General features: G+C 38.3%; 1 protein-coding gene across 2 annotated transcripts in view; it reads left to right on the top strand.

Annotated features, from left to right (window-relative positions):
* Positions 1-383: 383 nt before the first annotated feature.
* Positions 384-17,389, top strand: part of LOC111342025 (phosphatidylinositol phosphatase PTPRQ) — a 60,009-nt gene continuing 43,003 nt past the window's right edge. The window contains exons 1-8 of one of the 2 annotated variants that reach the window (XM_088733712.1): positions 4,016-4,409; positions 8,847-8,867; positions 9,858-10,194; positions 13,119-13,397; positions 13,858-14,154; positions 14,581-14,865; positions 15,431-15,736; positions 17,122-17,389. The exon at positions 17,122-17,389 is cut by the window's right edge and continues 26 nt beyond it. In XM_088733712.1, the coding sequence (XP_088589838.1) occupies positions 4,404-4,409; positions 8,847-8,867; positions 9,858-10,194; positions 13,119-13,397; positions 13,858-14,154; positions 14,581-14,865; positions 15,431-15,736; positions 17,122-17,389 (1,799 nt within the window). In that variant the 5' untranslated portion in view covers positions 4,016-4,403. Of the gene's footprint in view, positions 508-4,015; positions 4,410-8,846; positions 8,868-9,857; positions 10,195-13,118; positions 13,398-13,857; positions 14,155-14,580; positions 14,866-15,430; positions 15,737-17,121 lie in introns of those variants that run through there. The other variant, XM_088733713.1, reaches the window with a different exon arrangement.

Raw genomic sequence — 17,389 nt, 5'->3', positions numbered from 1 at the left:
TAATAGCAAAATAAAAATTGCCAACTTTTTTTCTTTTATTTTCCTTGTTTACTTTTCATCGAAATTCATTTCACTTTTTTTGTGAGTTTAATAGATGATGAATAAACGGGTAAATTTCAAAGTCAAATATCATGCAGAGAGAGCTTGAGGCTACATTGCCTTGTTCGAAGTTGTAGCTGTCCCCTAATTTATCGATCAAACGAAAGCCTTGTTCACCAACAGTATAAAATGTCACTTGATACAGAAATAACTTGATGATCGAAACGTTGACACACTTCCCTTTGGACGCGCCCACCCGTGACGCGATTGGTCATTGGGAGAATGTTCACTTCGATCACGTGTCCAAATAATCCCTTCCTATTTCCTTTCTGAGCAACTTTAGAATAACTGTGCTCCGGCAGTTAGAGGGAAAAAAATCCTATGCGAACATGGTTTTCATTATTCGTCAGATGCGCCAATTTCAAATTATTTTTTTTCTGATCGTCTTTACAGTTCACAAGGATGCAGGTAAAATTATTTGCTTTATACCTCTACTAACTATGATGAAAGTATAAAGGATTTGTTTATTATAGCACTTTTCTCGTTCTGGCGTGATGCTCATCTTCGAACTCTGTATAATATCGATCGCACCGAAGCTTTTTTCCATTTCGGTATTTATGTTATTTTACTGCAAAGCTGCTGCCATCTTCGACTGTTTCTTACAGAGAGTGGCCAAAATGCGTGCAAAAATTGTTAAGTAAATGTGTCAAATGTGTACTTTTATATTCGGTATTGTTCGAAAATCCTAAATATTGCAAATGCAATTTTATCGATATTTGTGGCTATATTCTTTGATAAGATCCTTCTTGACTAAAATGTTTATTTTCGAAGTTGGATATTGGACACACGTTCAGCTGTTTCGTGGAGTCAAGAACAATTTTGGAAAAAAAGATAGATCTAAGATGTTTGTTTCAGTATTCGTAAACCACCGAACCAGCCAAAATATTTGGATTTGTCTCGAGCGGTTTCTTCTGTGCATAGATGTATGCTCATACATTTGCCACGAGCTTTGATCTTTCCCTTCAGACTTTCTCTTTTAATGGGAACCTTAAGCTGTCAGGACAGCAACGCCAAGGAAGACGTTGATTAAAAACTGAATTTCTACTTTTAATTGGAATTTCAAAAATTGCTGCATGTGTTTACCTTCTCATACGGCGCCGCAACTCAACATAATGTATGAAACTAGCTTTGAGTTCCAAATGGAAATTAAAATAATTTGCCATCGCGGGCTCGGTTCGTAGACGACGCAAGCTTTGCTGATTTCATGTTGTTGTTTTGCAGAGGACGGCTAAAAAATGTACTAAGGTCCGGTTCAAACGCCGAACTTTTCAGGAGCCGAACTCAATTCGAATTTAGACCGACCCAAATTAACAAAAGTGCGCCTGTTGATTCAGACGCCGTTCTTTTTGGCCGTTCCAAATACAGTTCCAGTAAAACTAGTCAAACTGCTTGCAAAATACATTATAACAACTTATGCGTTAGGATCGGCACATGAAAAATACGGCGTCTGAATTAAAGCCGTTCAAAGGGCGTTCCAAAGGCGAAATTCTCGGCCAAGCCAAGCGGGAAGAACGGGTGAGCCGTTCCAAATTGAAATAGCTGTTACAAATTCATTCAGACGCCGATCTTTTCATGCACTTAGTTCAAGGAATTAGGTTCGGCTCATAAAAAGATCGGTGTCTGAACCGGGCCTAAGTTTTAAAATGCACGTGCTAAGCTATTGTTCTGTCGATTAGATCCTTTGTTTTTCCATATCCTCGTTGCCGTCGCCATCGTGGTTTGCCTAAGAGGGACCTTAAGCAGTCAGGACGGCAACGGCGAAGAAAACGTCCATTAAAAAAAGTCAGTTATGGTCAGAATTTCGCGAACAGCTGGATGTGTTAACCGTCTCTTGCGGCGCCACATCTCAACTTCAGCATTACGTATGTGAGCGGGGTTAAGTTCCAAATTTAAACTTAAATATTTTTCCGTCGGTGTTTACATTTCTGGACAATGTAAATTTTGGCGATCTCACGTTGATGTTTGGCAGGAGACGTATAAGAAATGTACAATGTTTTAAAATGCACGTGCTGAGGTATTATTCTGCCAATTATAACTGGCAGAATAATATAATTATAATTAGATCCTTCTTTTCGCTCCGTCTTCATTGCCGTTACCGTCGTGGTTTGCTTAAGGTCCCTAAGGTCCGTAATGAGACTTTGACGAAGCATGGAGAAGGAAAATATACACTATTAAAGAGAAAGTTAATCCTTGCCCGTAGACAGATCGCCAAGAAATTATGACGTATATCTAACCGATGAGACCATATGTGCACAACCGCAGATGAAATTTCAAATTAGGGAACATCGATGGTAAAATGAGACGGAAAATGTTTCTTTGCTTTGGATGAAGTGGAATCCCGTCTTACCCACTGCCGTGTACAAGTTTAAATTAAGCTTGCGCATTGTCATGTTTATTCAAGATTGCATGGTTGTTCTTTTCACGGAAATTTGGGGTTTCCATCATCCATGTCTTAATCAGAAATCATAGACAGTCAGCGGCTTGAATGGCGGGCGCGTAAATTTCGGTATTATTGGCGGAGACCGTTAGAGCTGAATAATGAAAAGCTACGTCAGAAGGTATGTGGTCAACAACGCAGGCTCAAGTGCCCTAGGTCTAAAATTTAGCGAAACTAGCGGAAAATAATAAGGGCTGAGGAAAACCGAGGAAATCCGTTTTCGTCGAAGGCACTTTCCTATTTCCAGAGGTTTTAAGGAGAAAATTAATTTTTGTAACTTTTTAGGGGGTGTACCAAGTTTATGGAGGTTGTTCTGTAAAAGAAGAGCAGCAAGGAAAACGACGCCTTGAAGCAACAGAATAGAAAATCAACCATGCGAATGACTCAAAGTCCGTGTTTCCGCGGCAAAACCTAACGCATGCGTAACCTAACGCATTTGCGGATGGACGAAAGAAAAATCAGTCGAGGGGCTATTACCGCAGCTTAAATGCTCTTAATTCTGCAGATTTCATGGAAAATAGATCAAAAGAAGGAAAAGCCCTTACTTTCAATGATGTCTCCACCAAAAACAATTTTAAGTTTGAAAGGAAGTTCTGGGGGGAATATCAGACACGGCATTTAATATATATATATATATATATCTTATTAGACGTTTTTTTGTGTAGTATCTCTAGTATTTTTACGAGTTGTGTCGTATTTTGACGAGCCCTACGGGCTCGTCAAAATACAAATAACGAGTATAAATACTCAGTGATACTACATAACAAAACTTCTAATAAGTTATTTATTATCCAACACGCCAAACTGTTGTTTCAGCGGGTGAATTTCGCGGATATTTATTTACGGGGAGTGCGTGACAGAAGTTTGCGAAGCGGAACGGAATTGGCGCGTTGTTGTGTTGTTGTTTCTATTTTCTTCATTAAGTGAAGAAATTTTCTGGTCGTCAAGCTTTTTTTCTTCGTTCGATTCATCAAATGAACTTTGATCTATATTTGCCAGTCATTCTGACTCTTCGTCGTCGGAAATATGATTCAAATTGTCCGCCACTTTTTTTTTTTTTTTCGTATTCTCGCATCGCGCAAGCGATGCGAGAAAACCTGTTCAACTGGTACTACAATAGACGAGTACAAATACCGCGTGATATTTGTACTCGTCTATGGCGTTATTCGTACTCGTCTAGGTGTAGTTGGATAATAATTAACAATTATTCCACGAGCGTGCGCTTGATATGAGATGATAGATAGCCAACGAGGCGCGCAGCGCCAAATTGACTATAATCATCTCATATCCAACAAGCGCGAGTGGAATAATTGTTTTATTTTAAAAAAACGCCCCCATGATATTAAGATATTAGACAAATCTTCTCGACTTTATTTTGCAAGAAACCGGATGTTACAATGTACAGATATTAGATTATGGTATATTGGCTCAAATACCATAATGGTTAGCCAATAAAAAGTCTTGAATTGCGTTATCTAATGATCCAGGTTTTAATAAGTATAAGTTAGACGAATAGTTTCCTTCAAATTCCCGCTTTTTTTCGATTTTTAGCCGATTATTTTGTACGGCGGCATTTAAGGTTAGGTACTTCATATATGGTAAATAAAATGCGTCAAAACAAAATGGCGGGCGAAGAAAAAAGAAAACCAACCGCTTGAAGGAGCATTTTTGCCTAAGCAATGGCTTCATTTTCTCGCATCTCGCATTTCTTGAAAATTTCACTTTACAAATTGAAAAGGCACCGTGTTAAGGGATGTTTCTGGACTGAATAAACCTTTGCTATGTGAGTTAAACTTTTTATCTTTCGGATATGATGATAGAGAGTCGAATCGGTGCAGCCGTTTCCCAGTAGCAGACTAAAGAAATCATGAAGGTAAGCCCTATTTTACTTCCGTGAAGTCGTAGTGCAATCAAATGAGTTCAAACGAGATTCATATGAGATTGCGTGTGAGGTACCAAATGAGCACAAATATTAATAATGGTCGTGGTTTTGTCAATTTGACTCACTCTTAACGAACTCTGAGTCTAAATTGAACTTCTCTGATGTCGACCAAAACAAGTATCTTGATGAGAAGATGCTTGTAAAGTAAAATTGGGTATTACGTTTAAAATCACAGTAAGCATTTTACATGTTTTTGTCAGTATTGGTGTAATCTTATACTCATTGGAAAGCATTTTAAGCTTAAATAGCCTTGAGGAATGTAACATACTTGACAAGGTCATCGATCAAACTAGTGTACCCAAGCATAGTGATGCTATGGTGACAATAAAAGTGCAACAATTTAGATCCTGTCATGCAAAGTATGCATATTATAATTGTACTCGTGTTGCACGTGAATGCCACCATCTTGAACGAAATCATGAACCAAGTACAACACCACCGAAAAGATTTGGACATCTATCTAAGAAAAGCAGAAAACTACAAAGTTTCATTTGGACCTGTGGAAGTAAAAACACACCAATGACATCCAAAATTATTTGCTTTGGAAAATATGCACAATTAGCCAGTCAGTCTTTTTTGATGCTAACAGAATTGCTGACAATGCTTACAGTGTTAGAAGAAAATTACAACTTTGAATATAAGCGAATGCTACACTAGTATTGTACATGATGAAGTTGCAGTTATAGGGATGTCAGTGCTGTGTGTCTCTGGAGAGAGCTTTTGAATCACTGATATCACAACCATACAAATCATTCAATGTACAATGTAATGCTGTTGGTATTATCTACTGTGTTAATAATGGTAATTTCAAAGTGTTTGACTCTCATGCAAGGGATGTTTATGGCAATAACCATCCACAAGGGATGCATACTATTAGATTTGCCATCTATGCATAACTTAGTTCAATACTTTTGGAATTTATATCAATCTACTGTTGTGTTTGAACTAAAAGGGGTACACATTACCAAATCTGACATAACGCTATCTACTGCGAGGATCGTGCATCATACGTATCTAATACCGCAGTTCAAAATATATGAACTTCATATATTTCATTGTATCTGATTTATCACTTTCACGGGTTTATTACGAATCAACTTAACGGCCTGCTCCCAGTTGGCTTGTTAGCTCAATTGGTAGAGCGCTGCACTAGTATCGCAGAGGTCAGTGGTTTGAATCCCGTACAGGCCTGATTGTTTTCAGGTCTGATTTTCGCTATTGCTTAAATAGCGCTATCTACTGTGAGGATCGTGCATCATACGTATCTAATACCGCAGTTCAAAATAATTTATATGAACTTCATACATTTCATTGTATCTGATTTATCACTTTCACGGGTTTATTACGAATCAACTTAACAGCCTGCTCCCAGTTGGCTTGTTAGCTCAATTGGTAGAGCACTGCACTAGTATCGCAGAGGTCAGTGGTTCGAATCCTGTACAAGCCTGATTTTTTTCAGGTCTGATTTTCACTATTGCTTAAATAGAGCTATCTACTGCGAGGATCGTGCATCATACGTATCTAATACCGCAGTTCAAAATATATGAACATCATATATTTCATTGTATCTGAATAATTGGATGTGATAAAACACGAACGCAGGAAACGGCAAATCAACTAAACTAGAAATAACCGACGAAATGGTACTAAGAAAGGTAGAAACATGTGCTTACCGATTGTCCTCTCTGTATGCCCGAGTAGTCATATACCCAAGATCCAAAAACTTCGCAATGAATGCAATAAACTTCAAGAACGTAAACTTAGACCGTACACACAGACTACTGGTAAAGACGAACGAGGTTCTGAAATATGATCTGACAGAAATGTCACAGATATCTAACCTAGAAAGTTACATAAAAAATAAACTAGATGCGTGTATTGAACAGTTTCACTGCAAAATAAGGGAAGATTCTTATTTCATTTGTTGTGTTTGTAATTGAATACTTTATAGAAAATCGTCGTAAAGTTTCCAATTAGCAAGTACCCTTGTGAATATTATTTCAACAATAAAATATCATTCAGTGGTAATGAATAATTGTATGCAAGACATGTCACTCAAAAGTCATAAGAGGAAAATTCCCCTGTTAAGCTGTAGTTAATGATAGGTACGTTAATGAAACTCCTACACAACTAGCTTCATTAGGAAAATAATATTAGAAGCGATACTAATGGCTCAAAGAATAGTATTTCAAAGGATGGTTGTTATGCCTAAAGGGCAACAGAGGAAAATTAAAGGTGCAATCTGCACTGTACCAGTAGAATGTGATCAGGCTTGTAAACAACTTCCATGCCCCCTGAAAGATCTGGTGTAATTATGCTAAAACTTAAGAGAAAATTATGGTTTAGAGGGCATATGTACTTTCAAGCAGTATGGCCACATATGATACAACAAGCTCTTGATTGGCTGAAGAAATGTAATCCATTGTATATAAAATAATATAAATGACATTGGTAGCAGTCTTACAAATTTACAGCATGAAGATTTCAACCATAATGATAACTGAGAATCAAGAAGATACATCAAATGTTAAACATAATTACTGAAAGTGATACTGTACCTGAAGGCAATTTGAAAGATGACCAAGTACGTAGAAATAGAGAAGATGATGACCGTTTGAGGTAAATACTAAAACATGGAATCATTATGACCTAAAACCACCTACAACCACCTAATACCACAGGTCTACAACCACCTTCAGAATACTATTTTTATCATTTTGAGGCATTTTTGAGACAATGTTGTAGACAAATGTAAAACACACAGGGGAAATGTTGTTTTGTTTTGCAGGTTCCCATCAATAGCAAAAACTAATATCCCTGAAAATAATATTAACTCATCCTCTGCTACATTTGCCCATCTAATGGCTCACATGATCAGGAAAAAACACGAAGATTGTTTACACGGGAGCAGGCAGCACCAAAAGCCTTAACCCTAAGGCAAGTCACACAACGCATTATGCTTTCATAAATTAATCATTTTCTTTTTCTAGAAATGAGACCTTGGGCTGCCCATGCACTTACAAGAAGCATCCTTACAAGTTCCAAGCATGAAGTTGATTGAGTCTGAATCAGCTCTCGGAACCTACGACATGCTTGCATTAATTTGTTCTGAGTTTAGTTCTTGGCTTACCCTGGGTGTCAGTGGTAACCCAGCCTAACCCCTGTACAGACTCTAGGGAAGGGAGTGGGGAGCCCTCATACTCCAAAAGGTGGCCTTGATTTTAAGATTAAAGGTTCAAGTTAACATCAGCTTACATCATGTAGAACTCATCAAGTCCACCAAATTTTTGGATGATGACCACTGACCACAATTTTCTTCGTGTTTTTTCCTGATCATGCAAGCCATTAGGTAGGCAAATGTCACAGAGGGTAACTTAATTTTAAGGGTTATTAGTTTTTGCTATTGATGGGAACCTGCAAAACAAGACAACATTTCCTGTGTGCATTTTACATTAATTAAAAATAGTATTCTGAAGGTGTTTGTAGGTAGTTTTAGGTAGTCATAGGTAGTTGTAGGTGGTTTTAGGTGGTTTTTGGTCATTCCATGGTTTAGTATTTACTGACCCTTTAAATGAAAATAGAGCTCCAGTACATGCATGAGACATGCTTACAGTCAGTTATACCTAACTATCCTATGTAAATTAAACCTTGGAGATTGGAACACTTAATCCTTTTATCCTGTGGATAGTATAGGTTGTAGGCTTAAATTCAAGCCCCTGACGGTGCTCTGACTTTTGCAAAAATAAACTGGGAGATGTAAATTAAACATTGGACATTGGAGCACTTAATCTTATCAACCTGTGGATAATGCCCTTGGTCTCAAGTGGTATTTTGATGTTTTCCTACTGGATGAGGTCAAAATTACTGACTCCATCATGAAATTTCCTATGATATTGAGAAGAAGAATTTGTTTGAAAGTCAGGAGTTGATCCCTGAACTGGTGATAATTTCCTTTATTTTCATGACCTTTACATTTGATTCTAGAAATTGATGTTGTGGAGAGAAATTATTCGAAGGCAGTCACTCTCAGAGGCAAATCAGGTGTAGAATTTGTTAGAGCCCAATCATTGTGTGGCATAAATGATTTTTAATAAATTATGTAGTACATCATTGTTGTGCTTCATCGAACAAAGGCATATCATGATAACATGGAACAAACCTCCATGTACATCATCATAGACTGCAATGATGTTTACCCATGAAGATCAAATTAACTCAAAATGAAATATGCTCATTAACTTTTTGTGATTATATGCAAGGTTTTTGTATAAGATTCTTGCTAGCTATTTATACACCCAAACATACTGGTTATGTAAAGAAGGTAAGCATTTGTTAGAACTTATCTGTTTTATTTAAATGTTTTTACAGGTAAACAAGCTTCCAGTGGAGGTATGATAACACTTTTTGTTATAATTATTACGAGCTGGGTAGCTCTTGCTCTTTGATGGGACATGGCCTATTTAGTTATTGGAGCACAGTGTACAATATTCATGTATTAGCTGTTAAAATACAGTAATTGCTTTTTACTTTCTTGTTCAAAAACAAGTACATTTTCAAGAAAATTATAATTATGATTTCTCTTCTGACTTAGCATGTGAGGATGTTGGGAATTGAGAAAAATGAAAAAAAAACTATCACAAGCTCTCATCTTTCTCTTTAATAATTGTGCAATATATTATAATTGTTACACGGCTCGGGCAGTCAGAGGGCCAATAACTAAAATCAACCAATCAAAATGCTCTATTGCCGGCCAATATTCTCTCAGTATTGGATCGGGTACTGTCCCGAATGGTCCTGAATGATACCGCACTTGTGTCCCTTGAACTTCAGTCGTATTATAAATCTCTTATTAACCAAGCTTGTTCAGGACCGTACTGGAAGAATATCGGCCCTCGGTCTTTTTTGTACGGACCTCGCTGCGCTCGGTCTGTACTGTCAAGACCTCAGGCCAATATTCTCCCGGTACGGCCCTCATGATTGGTTAATAATATATATATATATATTGTGGGAGGAAAAAGACAAGTAAACTACAAGTTCATCCCTACAAACCTGTTTCGTGGTCGCCCACTCATCAGGGGATTTTCTTAAAGAATAGGGATAAAAGAAAAACCCGTTTTAATCACCACTTTATTTATAGCTTTTAAAGCTTCAATTACAGTAGAACCAGTACAGGAGAATAATGAGTGCCCCCCCCCGTCCTCTTGATTACGGGCCGTCCTTTCAATTAGCATCCCTCTTTTCAGTTAAAATGTTAAATAAGCATTCATATATGCTTATTCAAGGAAATCTGGTAAGTTTCTTCCCATTTATTTCTACTCTGAAACCATTTATTAGTGTGCATTAACTCAAGATGATATTGTTTCTTTTCCTTTTTTTAAGGTGACAGTTGGTAACATTTGCACTTGTTTGTTTATTTTCAAAGTTCCTTCTGCTGCTCCTGGGAACTTTAGAGTCACTTCCAATTCTTCTCTTACCTTGGACATATCTTGGGATTCCATTCCTACAGAAAAACAAAATGGGAAGCTGCTAGGTTACCATATTTACTACAAGGTAAATGGATCTGCAGTAGAATATAACAAAACTGTTGGACCAGATAAGCTGGCATATCAACTAACAGGACTTGAGTTTACAACCTATGTTGTTCGAATGGCTGGGTACACCGCTGTTGGTGTTGGTTTGTCTACTGGATCTGTGAGGAAACAACCAAAAGGAGGCGGTAAGGGAGCTATTTCTTACAAGTTTGTGAATAAAATATACTTATGGTGACTCCTCAGTATTGCATTGCGCTTCCTGTAGTGAGCGTAATAATCACGTAATCTGGCGAATACGCGCGCTTCTATTCCGAGAACTCGGTATTGTTTTTCAAACAATAGACCCAGTAAATGGGTACGATGGTCTTTAGCTCTTCGACGGTGACCTATATTTTTTGTTGCTAAAATTTCGATGTACAAATTATCCCATTTAAATTGGAGAAATTAAAAAAGAGATATTGCTAAAGATGTGTACAAAGCCCGTTACTCGATAGGGCAAATTATGACCTTGAAAGCAACGACTCGAGGAACTTTTCGAGTCGATTTGGTATAAAATTGCGTTATTTTTCCACAAATTACACATCAAATTGTTCCATGCGCTCGATACTTTCTACCTATCAATTTTTTTTTTTCACATGTTACTTTAAAAACCTTTGCTTCTAGCCACAACAATATGTACAATGAACCGATGAAATGACGCGCGTGATTAGTGCCAGTACAGGCATAAATGGGGTAAGAGTGGCCCATCATATTTCTTAAACAAGCACGATGACCTGTCTTTTTTACTGTATTTTTCGAAACAGACATTGATAAGGGAACATTTAGGGAAATTTAACAATTTTTTTTATAGCTTTTTCAGGGTCTGAAATTAACTTTTTCCAAAGGGAGCCAACTGGCGACTAACCTTAAAATTTTGGTCGCCAGATGGACGGGTTTGGTCGTCAAAAACAAGTGTTTTTTTTTTTTTTTTTTGGTTTCTTACTTGCCACGCCACGATCGCGGCTTCGCCGCTGAATTTGCCGCGAACTAAAGAAACCGTAATCCCTCTGGAACCCATGGTATAACTTACCTTAGTTTAAAGTAAAGCAAAAAATTTAACCTTTCAACAAAATGTTTTCATTTAACGCAATATACATACCTCACAAAAGCCGATAACATAGTCCTACATCTCAATGAGCGTGTTTGTCCGTTCGAAGAGCCCTCTTGTGAAGGCTTCGGATATCTTTCTCTTATTATTTCCATTTAGTTAGAACTATGCCGGTACCCTGTTAAGTTCTGTGTTTAAGACATATGGGGGCCCTCTTTCTATACCTAGATTCAACTAAGAGTGCTTCGCCGAAACGGAACGAAAACACAACGACGATCAATGTGCTAGTGCCAGGCCCTCACACTCTTATTGCTCGAACCGGTCCCCACTAAGTCGACGGCCAACCTCGATGGCCACGATAAAAAATATTGAGATAATAGAGACACTTTTGTTCTTTTTGCACTGGCTAAAATACAATCGAACATTTATCTAAGTCGCTGAAACATTTCAGAGCGGATGTTTCGTCTCCTGAAAGCAGCAAATCACGAAATGATCTCAAAGAGCTGATAGCCATCTTTCGCACATGTAGTACTCGTTAAGACAACACCACAGCTCGTATTTCAAAACTGGAATTTACAGGGATTTAAGTAAAGTATTAAGGACTAAGGGCATGTGATTCCGCCGTCGCTTTCGATCTCGTCACGATTTCGCCACGTCACGTTTTCGTCCGCGATATCCGTATTGGGAGAAGCCGCTGAAACCATATGGCGCCAGGTAAATACGGTGATCGTAAAATCGTCGCTTCGTTTTACTACAATTAACCACGAGAGCTTTAAGTTTACTTTTAAAAAAAGCCCTTTTACCTTGAAATTTCAAATGCCGCGGGGACAAAAGGTTAGTCGCCTGCTGGCGACCAGTTCTAAAATTCTGGTCGCCAACACCTAATTTTTGCGTATGATGGACGATCTTCGCAGTAGATAGCGCTATTTAGGCAATAGCGAAAAACAGACCTGAAAAAAATCAGGCCTGTACGGGATTCGAACCACTATTGCCTAAATAGTGCTATCTACTGCGAAGATCGTCCGTCATACGCATCTAATACCGCAGTTCAAAAATATATGGACTTCATATATTTATTGTATCTCACCTAATTTTTGGTCGCATTGGCGACCAGTCAGTCGAAGGCTGCAAATAACTCACGGGCAGTCGCCGGTCACGTTGTCCGGTCAAACATGCTTTTGCTCGGACACTACCCGTTTTTTGGCCGGTCAAATTTTAACAGTCGGAACTCTTGCGATAGTGAACCCAGATGGCACAGTAATCCTTTTACAACTAAAAAACAACTGAATCCAAGTCCGTCTGGTAATAAAAATTACAAGTGAATAATTTTTTTACTCTTTACTGCAGAAGCAGCCTCGCATTGAGTACGTGGAACGGTTAAGCAAGATACAACCGCAATTGTCCGTTTTACTTTACATCTGGCAAAATCACTTATAATTAAATATTACACTTTGGCGACAGGACTTGATGGAATTTGCGACTGCCGGGAATTTCTCGACTACTTAAGTGTCTTTTTTTTTATATTGGTTTTTTTTTTTCTTTCGGAAACATGACTGTCGTCCCTTGTGATTATCAAAAAGTTAAAAATTAAAATTTCTTTGAACGAGTCAATAAAGGATCGGACAAGATGTCCGGCAATCCAAGGATTTGTCCGGTCAGTACCCAATTTTGACCGGACATTGTCCGTTGACCGGCCGTTATTTGCAGCCCTGCAGTCGCAATTTCGGACCCTGTTTTTTTTTTTTTCTAAGGAATCACCTTAAAAAGTGTTTTCATTGGTTAGGTTATCTGTCAAATGTTACATGACTATGATTATTTTTTTTTTATTTTCTTGACATTTGAAACCAGTTTGATTTATCAAATCTGCTCTTAAACTAAGAAAAAAAAACCACATTAATATGAACATAAAGTATACATACATATACCGTGATATATGTCAAGCATACTTTTGTTCTTTAAGCTGGGATACTTGCAGTATTTGAATAACTACTTACAGGAAATATTGTGTTTGACTTATTTTAGCTCCGACAGCTCCCAGAAACCTTAAGTTGACTGTTGAGTCATCCACCTCGATAAAGGCATCGTGGACTAAGCCCCTGAAGATTAATGGTGTCTTTAAACGTTATGTGGTGATGTACGGCTTATCGAAAGACAGCTTGAGTAAATCGTTTTATTCCTTTACCACTGAGTACTCACTGGCCCCGCTGGATGAGTTCACTACTTATTATGTTCAAGTGCACGCTGAAACATCTGTAACCGGGTTGTCTTCCGACATTATCTCGGCAAGGACAAATGAGGATGGTTAGTGCAGTACATTAACGGTATTGGTTGTTTTTTTCGCTTTGTTTGTTTTGTTCTTGTTTTTTGTTTCTTTTGCTTTTTTGGCTTTTTTCTTCGTCGATGGTTGCCGGAGGTAGCTACATGTAGCATCAAGCAAATAACTAACAAGTACCACCATTATTTTCAATGTTGCCATCATGTAATGTTACGGGTGTTTATTGCTTTTGGTCATCAAATGTGATCTCCTCGGATGATTTACTGAGTGTAAATAAACGCAATAGATATAGAGAACCAAAGCATTAGCACAAACAGGAGATAATGAGTTCATGGCCATGTACTATTTGTCTTTGAGAATGGTGACCTACCAACAATACGTCATGGTTCATATCGTTTATGGATTTTCTTAGATTCAATATATAAGTTAGGTAAAGATGGTAGCTGACATAGATCTTTTAATTCTATTTTTGACTTACGACTAAAGCTCCCAGCTCTGCTCCAATCATTGATAGAAAAGAAACAAAAGCCGAGGATGCGCACACCATAAGAGTCAAGTGGAATGAAATTGCAAAGGAGGATCAAAACGGCTTCATATTGGGTTATGCGGTTTTATACAAAGAAAAAGGCCAACAAAACAGTTTCAGGTTGAACACAACATCGACAGACACCATAATTAGGCGCTTGAAACCATATACGGAATACTGCATCCAAGTTCAAGGGTTCACAAAAGCTGGGGAGTCACCATTCAGCCCCTGCTTTGATGTCAGGACATTGGATAAAGGTATGTCACCTTTAAATTAACTTTGATTTATCATCATGCTTGAATTAGGGAGGTTGTTAATTAGCAAAACAAACACAACAAAATCGACGGTAAAATAACTAAACAGTTGAATGAGACGTAAATCAGGGTCAACAACATTCAACTTCTGAAGAAAACGTTTGTTTCTGCTATTCAATACAGTGTTTTTCTTGAGGCGCAGAATTGTAGTTTTATAGGCACAGGGAAGTCACCAAATAGAAATGGCCAAAACTCTGCTGATGTTCTTTTGGTATGTTACCCCAGCACCCTCTCCCCCGCCCCGTTCCTATCCTAAGCTACGCCCTTGAAGAGAGAGCTGTGAATAATTTGAGGCACTTCAAACAGTACTTTGTTATGATTGGACTACTCAAACGTGTACAAATCCTGTGCTGTTAATTTTTTGGATAGGTCCAAGCCAACCACTCAATGTTCAAGTTCAAGCCGTTTCTTCCGTTGCAATTCTTGTAAAGTGGGATGCACCAGCTCACCCTAATGGAGAAATAAAAGAGTATATAATATTTTATGGAACCAGCAAGGATGTACAGAGTAATGAGCGAAAAGTGACTGGAAGCGCGCAAGAACTTATTATAAATGGCTTGAAGAAGTATACCACCTACTATGTGAAAGTCAGGGTTAGTACCTTGGAACCAGGAAATGCTTCTGAAATCTTCAATGTTACAACTTTCGAAGATAGTAAGTAAATACTAATGATTCAAGTATTTCAAGTGTTAATTAATTCCGCGAAACGTCATTTAGACCTTTTTACCAGATTGTTCATGTTGTAAAGCGCCAGACTGCTGTGTGGGAAGTCGAGGGTCCAAGCCTCAGACCGGGCCAACTCTCAGGGTCTTAAAATAACTGATACGAATGTGCTTCCTTTGTTATGACGTCTGGAACTGGTTAGTCATTCGAGTTTTCTCGGAGAAGGACGAAAACCTGAACCTTAAAGAACGCACGCACTTCATGCAAAGAATAGTACCTAAATCTTTGTATTGTTAATTCCACGATAATTTCGAAGTCGATGACGAAAATGACTGTTGCAAAATAGATAGTGGTTCATTAAAAGCTCAGCAGTCGCCTTTAGCTCGTGATTTACATCCTTTTCTCGTTCTCTCTCATCTTGCAAGCGTATTTACCACAATGAAATAAAAACTATGTCGCTTAAATAACTGACTGTACGATCACTTGTTTGGTAGATCAAACGATTATTTTTGTTTATTCTTATTATTAGTATTATTTATTTCTGTGTTCATCCCAGGTCCCGGACCTCCAAAGGAGTTCAGGGCTCAGGTCGTAACCGCTAATGATGTTCATCTGACATGGAAGAAGCCTGATAATTCCAATGGAATTGTAAGGTTCTATTACATAAAGATCTACAATACTAAAACCGGCTTACAGTTCGGAAACCCTATCAACCAGAGCGCAGACGAGCGATCACACGTGCAGCACTACAACAGAGTGATACCAGACCTCAAGTACTATACAGACTACACGTTCACAATCCAGGCCGTCACAGTTAAACCTGGGGAAATGGCTAACGCTACAGCAAGAACAGAGGAAGGAGGTATTGAATGAACCTGGTCGATGGTTTTCTCTTTCCTCTAAATAAATGGAACAATTTTGTATTTCAAGATCTTTAATATTGAAATCCTCCAGTTGGCTTCTAACAGTAACTTTGTGGGTACAGGTGACGGGTTTAAGATTTAGCTTAGATCTTAGAACAATTTCAGTTTGTTTACTAGCCAAACTGGCCATAGGAAATTGAAAACCACTCGCCAAAACTGAATTACTGGTCTGTGGTTAGTTAGCTACTGTAATAGTGTTGAGCCCTGCTTACTATCTAATCTGCTCAGAGATTTGGTATTGAATCGACTAAATAATCCCTAATTAATGTTATTCTCTTATCCTCTTCACTTGTCTGGAAAGTACAACCGCCTCCCAGTCAGCTCAATGGATAGAGCGCTGGACTGATGTGTGGGAGGTCGAGGGTTCGAGCCCGGCCGGACCAACACTCAAGGTCTTAAAATAATTGAGGAGAATATGCTGCCTTTCTATAACATCAAGAAATGGTTTAGATATTCTAGTCTTCTCGGATAGGGACGAATAAATGGAGGTCCCGTCTCCTACAGGGTTAGTGGTAGGAGACGTTAATTTCCCACGCACGAGATTACTGTGTGATGGATGTCCTCCCCTTGGGTGGGATGGGTGGGTTGTTGTCTTACGTTTCATACATGAGCCTCTGGCTCGGGCGAGATGGGTAGCCATGCCCCACGTAAAGACATTAAACTTTGATTACTAAACTTTGATTACTGTCTGCTTGATGTTATATTGATATTGTAAAGGGAAATTCTCTCTTGGTCACGGATCATGGAAAGTACATGTTAAATAGATATACATAATTATACTGCAATCCTGATGTGAGAGTGGTTCTCATACAGTATTATTACATATTACATTCACCCCATGGCTTTTAAAAAATGTTTTGACCTGAACACCATCTTTCCTTAAATAAGTGTCCTTGTCCTAATGCACTCTCACTTCCTAGTTCATAATGTCAAACAAGTGCCCATCTTGAATGAGCTCCCCTCCTTTTCCCTCACTCTCTTAAAGAACAGGGATACAAGAAAAACTTGTTGCTATTTCCTCTGTACTTTTAATGTTTAAAGCTTTGATTACAGTAGAATCAGTATAGTAGAATAATAATGATCCCCCCATACAAACACACACACTTGATTAAGAGCCGTCTTTTCGATTAGCACCCCTCCCTTCAGTCAAAATGTTGAATGAGCACCCAGATGCTTATTCAAGGAAATCTAGTAAGTTTCTTCCTACTTATTTCTACTCTGGAACCATTAATTAGTGTGCATTAACTCAAGATGATATTGTTTCTCCTCTTGTTGTTAAGGTGACAGCTGGTAACATTTTGCACTTGCTTGTTTATTTTCAAAGCTCCTTCTGCTGCTCCAAGGAACTTTCAAGTCAATTCCAGTTCTTCTCTTGCCTTGGACATATCTTGGGGTGCCATTCCTATAGAAAAACGGAATGGAAAGCTTTTAGGCTACTATATTTACTACAGGGTAGATGGATCTGCAGTAGAGTACAACAAAACTGTTGGACCTGATAAGCTGTCAGATCAGCTAACAGGACTTGAGTTTAGAACCTATGTTGTTCGAATAGCTGGGTACACCGCTGTTGGTGTTGGTTTGTCTACTAGATC

The sequence above is a fragment of the Stylophora pistillata genome, chromosome 9 (genome assembly GCF_964205215.1).
Source record: "Stylophora pistillata chromosome 9, jaStyPist1.2, whole genome shotgun sequence".
In the NCBI taxonomy this organism is placed as follows: domain Eukaryota; kingdom Metazoa; phylum Cnidaria; class Anthozoa; order Scleractinia; family Pocilloporidae; genus Stylophora; species Stylophora pistillata.
Note: the sequence above shows the minus strand (reverse complement) of the source record. Positions and strands in the feature narration are given on the sequence as shown.